General features: G+C 31.7%; 1 protein-coding gene across 1 annotated transcript; it reads left to right on the forward strand.

The window, feature by feature from the left end:
- Positions 1–3,074: 3,074 nt before the first annotated feature.
- LOC149570410 (WAT1-related protein At5g47470-like) lies at positions 3,075–5,839 on the forward strand. The gene is made up of 7 exons (XM_089823066.1): positions 3,075–3,335; positions 3,567–3,629; positions 3,723–3,839; positions 3,937–4,189; positions 4,440–4,601; positions 5,092–5,243; positions 5,522–5,839. Exons 1-7 carry the CDS (start codon positions 3,133–3,135, stop codon positions 5,676–5,678), a joined length of 1,107 nt encoding a protein of 368 aa, XP_089679192.1. The 5' UTR covers positions 3,075–3,132; the 3' UTR covers positions 5,679–5,839.
- The last annotated feature ends 736 nt before the right edge of the window (positions 5,840–6,575 follow it).

A 6,575-nucleotide genomic window follows, 5' to 3' on the forward strand; every position in this document is an offset into this window, starting at 1 on the left:
TAGTAAAATCATACATAAATATCATCCCTTATAACTATTATTTCATGACATTTTAACTTGCATGGGATTGTAGACCCTTGAATGTTCTAAAAAAATGAGTTTCTAATATTTACCTAGTTATTCTAAGAGAATCCATCTCATATGTAGAATCTTGATCCTTTCTTGTTACCTGCTAAAACTAGAATGATTGGTTAAATGTCATGATTTCCTATACTACCACCTTTACCTATATGTGATTTGTTTAACAACAATTTACAAAAAAAAATCCAATAGGTTAATGTCATTGCAATCAAAGAATTTGTGACTTTCCCATCCAATTGAAAATCAACTCCTTTAATCTCTCTCACTCTAAACTTGGCCACTTAGTAAAATGCAAACTTAAGCTTATCAAATTTCATTGAGATAAAGGTACTCAAACCATAGCCCAACTTCATTAGCTCAAATGAATGGATAAAGCTCCAAATTAGTTTTAAAATCCCTTCAACCCAAGAAATGTGGAACTAAAGTTAAGGCTATATAATTCTCTCATAAATAACTCATTTCTCCACAAAATTTATGTGATGATTACTTCCAGATCATTATTGGCTAGTAGTTAGGTTCAAGACGAGACAAAGGAGGATGCCCAATATTTTCTATAGTTCCTAGATGTTTAATTACTCCTATGTTTAATCAATATGTGACCACAATGTTTTAACTATGAAGATGGCCAAAGACAAGGCCTTAGCTTAGATAACTTTTCATGTGAATTTCTTCAAATTTGCATGCCCTTGAACTATTTAAGACCCAACCACCAACCTATGTCTACTAGTTCTTTAAAAAAAAGTCTACCAAGTGAGTGATATGACAGAAGGAATATCCATGTTATAAACAAATCTTGGGGTCTAGTGTATGGCCAATTAGAGGCATATTGTCTTATACATGATCTTGGGATGAATTATCTCTATTATTGGAGTACAAACTATGGAACCTTTGATACCCAACAAAGATACATATGCCCCCCTAGGGACATTACAAATGAAATATTACTTAATAATAGCAATCAAATGCTACCTAATATAACAAGGTATGAGCTCTAGGTAAATTTATTTGAGATATCTCTATTGTTGTTTGATTATAAACGTGTGAGGAGTCGTTGAAAACTCTTACTTTTAATAGAAAAAGGAAAATATGCTTATGTAACACAATATTTCATCTTAATTTAGAAAAGAGAGAGAGGGGGGTGGGGGCGAAGTACTTGTCAATGATAAGATATAAGAAAGAGTGGCAACTAATATGAATTTTAAATAATAGTGTGGTTTTATATAAGTCATTGGATTATGACATCAATAATGAGAACTCACTTAAATGTGTGTAGTGATGGCCCAATAAAAGTTCATTTTTAATCTAAAGTTGGAATGAAACCTTATAAATGTCAAAACTTGAGCTTCCACATGGTTAAATATTCAAACAAAATTCAATAGGATCTTCAAGCGACTAGATAATATCATGAATTTTTAGCAACACATAGTCCACCTTTTTTTTGTAATTAGTGATTAGTAAAATCACTCATAAATATAAATATCATCCATTATACTATTATTTCATGACCTTTTAACTTGTGTGGGATGGTAGACCCATGAATGTTCTAAGCAATTGATTTTCTAACATGTGATCAATCATTATAGGAGAATCCATCTCATAATGCAGGGTTAGAATCTTGAGCCTTTCTTAATACTTGCTAAGACCAGAATGATTGGTGTGCTATGTATTATTAGAGTGTGTTATGTATTGTTAATCAACATGCTCAAGTTACTTAGGGTGTGTCATGTATTCTTAATGAGCGCAATGTTGTAATTATGAAGATGGCCAAAAATAAAACCCTAGCTTAGATAACTTTCCATGTGAATTTCTTCAAAGTTGCATGTCCTTGCACTAGTTAAGACCCAACTTATGTCTACTAGGTCTTTTGTGAAAAATGCTTAGAGAGTGATATCAATAAAATGAATATCCATGTTATAAACAAATATTAGGGCCCAGAGTGTATCACGATCTGGTGGCATATTGACTTAATGTATAAAAAATGACGTTGGGATGAATTCACTCTATTATTTGAGTGCAAAGTATGAAACTTTTGGTACCTAAAAGACATATATATGCCCTCTAGGGACATTACAAATGAAATAATATCTAATACTATCATTCAGATACAATCTAATGCAACACACTTACAAGCTTCGCTTAAATCTATAAATACTAAATAATTACATAGTTATTAGCATAGTATTTTTTGTATATACAATTAATGAAAGTCATCTAATCTTACTCTTTTTACTTTAAATAGAAAGAAAATGAAAGATGCTTGTGTAACATAAATTTCCATATTAATTTGGAAAAAGAGAGGGCCAAAAAAGTACTTAATCAGTTATAAGACATAAGAAAGAGTAGCAGCTAATGCTGCTACTCTTTCTTATGCAATTCATAACTATAACTATTTATTGTAATTCTTTCAGCTTTCTTCAATTAAAAAAAGAGAGTAGCAGCTAATATGAATTATAAGTAGTAATGTGGCTTTATATATGTCATATCAATATGACATGGATAATGAGATTTTACATTACTATACAAAATGGTATTATCATGAAAGCGATGATATATTTAATAAATTTTTGAACAATTCAAAATAATAATTTTACTAGTACACAATCTAATCCAAGAACAATAAGTCACAAACAATTTCATATATTATACAAATTTAAAAAAATTCTTATTATTAACATTTATATAATTTATAATATTAATTTAACTTTTAATCTAGTAACCTTTGATAATATTATTTTGTAAAGGACCAAATTAAAAGAAGAGTGTTCGTGGTGTTACTTTTGTGCCTACGAAGCTTTGAACATCTATTAAGCCAAAAACATTAAAAAACACCTTATATTTAGAAGAAAATAATTAATTAACTAAAACACTGTTCATTGATAGCAAAAGCTAGCCCTCAAGAAAATAGAAGTGGCAAAGTATGATTGGTTTTTACTTTCACCCATTAGAGGATCAGGTTTTCCTACTTTATACAGAATATGCTACGAAAACAAAAGATCTGAATGTATGTGGGTATATCCTTGATCTCTGTAGGAAAGCTTCCTGAGAGCAAAAATGTACACTCTTGGAGGCTCTGTTCTTGGCTTGGAGGATCTAGCCATCTATGTCGCCTTAGTGGGCACTCAGATTTCTCTTTCCGTCATCTCTGTTCTAATGGGAAATCAGTTGGCAAAGGGTACAAATCCCTTGATTTTTGTGGCTTATACCAACGCTTTTGGTGGCCTGGTTCTCAGTCCTATTGCCTTCTTCCTTGAAAAGTAAGTAGTTTTTTTCCATCATAACTTCTCTTGAGGATATCTCCATTGAAATAGATGTGGGAATTCAACCTTCAAGTAAACAGTAAAACTCTCCCAAAAAGTGGGAACTATTTGGTTTCAATTGGGGTTTTGCCTTTGAAATATTTCAGAAGACGATGTAATATTGATCCGAGATCTTTTAGGGGATGATATGTACTTAAATCTTTTCAAATTTATGTTGGAAAATTGCAGAAACAAGCGGCCGAAGGTGAATTTGACTCTGTTGGCTCGATTGATTATGCTTTCTCTTGGCGGGTGAGTCGATTTGTAGCTCTGGTTTTTCTGTAAATTGATGGAAAATAATAAAGATCTGAGTTTTAATGCCCCGTTTTGTGTATGTTATTTAAGTGTGTGTGCATTTCAAACGTTATTATTGATGGGATTGAGGGAAACATCTCCTTCCTTCTCTTCAGCAATGCCCAACTTGTCGCCTGCACTTATTTTCGTCATGGCATGGGCTTTTGGGTGAGTAGCGCTCTCTAATCACATGTTTTCTACTTGTTGAAAGATTGGGTTTTTAATACTCTTATGGTCTAATTGGTATTTTTTTTTGTGTTTGTAGGATGGAGAAAGTAGACATTAAATCTGGAAGTAGCCAGTTCAAGATTGTGGGTACAGTGCTGTGTGTGTCTGGAGCCATGGCCATGAGCTTCCTGCGTGGTCCTGCTATAAACCAGCTCTGGCCTTCATCAGACCCTCCTTCAGAAAACATCATCCCTAACTTTCTACACGAGGGGAATCCAGACAAAACTGTCACTGGATGCATTTACCTCTTGACAGCTGTGACAATCATGTCATCTGCCATGATAGTACAGGTCGAAGCTAAGATCAATTATTATTATGGATTGTGATTAATTATTTTTATTTGTTGAGCTAAGCTCAAGTCAGACTCGAACCCAAGAAATCCCAGAAGCCCACAAGTTCTATTTGATTTTTGTCATCCTCTTTTCCCAGTTTTTAATACTTGTTTACTATAATAGAAACATTGATCTCATTCATAAAGCTCTTGCTTGTAGTAGTTGTGTTCTTTAAGTTGTGACTAAAAATTGAGAGCATGCAAAGCAGGCAGAGACAATGAAAAGCTTTCCAGCCCCATTATCCCTGTCAGCACTCACAGCACTTTTGGGATCCACTGAAACTGCTGCTTTGATAGTGTTTATGGACAAGGGTGTTGATAAATCATCATGGTCTCTGGAATGGAGTGGGGTTGTCACTGTTGTGCTTGGGGTGAGTGAAACCGATAGACTTACCCTCTGATCTCATTTTGTTGTTGTTAATGTTCTGAATCAAATTTCATCATTCATCATTTTAATCTGGTAATATTTTGATTTTTCTACTCCTGTTATCATATTTTGGAGAATTGATAAAAAATATGAACAGATCGTCATAAACTATAGAAGTTTCAAATTATTAAATTTCCCCACAATTTTTCAATGTCCTAGCTGACACTTCGTGGGCAATGCAAAAGCCTCACTTTCTCACCATCTGGTCAAAATCTTGGAATTTTATGAGTACAATTTTGTTTTAGACGACTCTTTAGTTTCTTGTTTTAGACGTCTCTTTAATAATCTTCAATCTGTGGCTTTACTCTACTCTCATAAATCCCTGTTCCTGTTTGTCAATAGTGTTAATGATCCCCTGGTTGTATCAGAACTTAAACTCTGATTTGAATGGTTTCAATGGATAATAAGGAAGCAAGATTGCTTTACATGTGCAGGGAATCCTTGGGAATGCAATGCTTGCTACTTTGCTCCTATGGTGCCTTCAGAAAAGGGGACCTGTATTTGTTTCATCGTTCAACCCCATCTCTACTGTTGGCTCTGCAATCTTATCAGCCTTCATTTTAGGGGAAACCCTGCATCTGGGAAGGTCGGGCTTTGTTTTCTTAAAGATATATTTACTTTGAATTCTATATGCAGAGCTAACATTTTTTTCATCTTTTTTATTTGGAAAATTTTTAATTCAGTTTTGAGAAAAAGATTATATAATTAAATCATAGAATTCAATTGTATAATTTTAGAATGAAATTCATTGATCTATATTTTATTATTAGTCATTCATAAGAACTCATCTTCTATATTTGTAGAAAAGAAATCTTCCATTATCAGTTTCATATTATGATGTTGTGTTATTAATAATTTGAGCAGTGTATTGGGTGTGCTGTTGATATTTGGAGGCCTGTACATGGTTCTATGGGGCAAGAAGAAAGACATTACTTCTGTAAAAGCATTTTCAGATGAAGAAGAGCAATTGATCGCTTCTCAGAAAACATCAAAAGATATTAAAAAACCTTTGTTACAGTGATCCTCTCTAAATTACAATAGTGCAACTTATCATGCTCATGAGCATGATAAAAAGCCACGTACTTGCGATCTGTGAGCTAGTTCTTTAGCAAATATATAAAAATATGTAAAATAATTGTATGATTTTTTTAAAGATGAATAAAGATTTTTCATGTTTCTAAACGAAGTGAAATAGTATAGGAGATTGTCCAATCAAATGGATTTCTAATCATAGGCAAAATTAGAATATTCATAGTGAATAATTTAAATTATTGTTCTATGATAATTTTGATGGTATAGATATTTCATGTGTTTAAATTGAAGTATATATATGATAAATTATGATGAAAATATATAAATATTTGATATTTTTCGTGTTGTATATATGATAATTTTGATGATGAAAAGTATATAGATTTAATAGTTTTAAATTGTTGTATATCACAGATTTTGATGAGTATATATGTTGTGATTGTTATATATACGATGAATTTTAATGAAGATAATAATAGATATTTAATATTTTTTACTTATTTTATACATAAATATTTGTATGTGTGTGTGTGTGTGTATGTGCGTATGTGTGTGTGTGTGTGTACATCGTATGTTTGATAAGTTTTCTATAATGAAAAAAGGAGATATTTTATACTTATATATTGTTGTATATATTATGTATATATGTATGTATGTATGTAAGTAAGTTTGACAAGTTTTCTATAATAAAAAAAGGAGATATTTCATACTTATAGATTGTTGTATATATTATAGATTTTGGAAAAGATAAATACTCAATAATTTTAGAATTGTCTTTTATGCTTTTGATAATTAAAATTGTGTTGTCTCTTATGCAAGTTCTATGGAGGGAAAAAAAAAAAAAACCCAACTACAACAAGGTCTAGAATAAATAGTTAACACCAAC

This window comes from Cupressus sempervirens, chromosome 3, assembly GCF_028749045.1.
Source record: "Cupressus sempervirens isolate cs-2001-9-10 chromosome 3, ASM2874904v1, whole genome shotgun sequence".
NCBI classification, from domain to species: domain Eukaryota; kingdom Viridiplantae; phylum Streptophyta; class Pinopsida; order Cupressales; family Cupressaceae; genus Cupressus; species Cupressus sempervirens.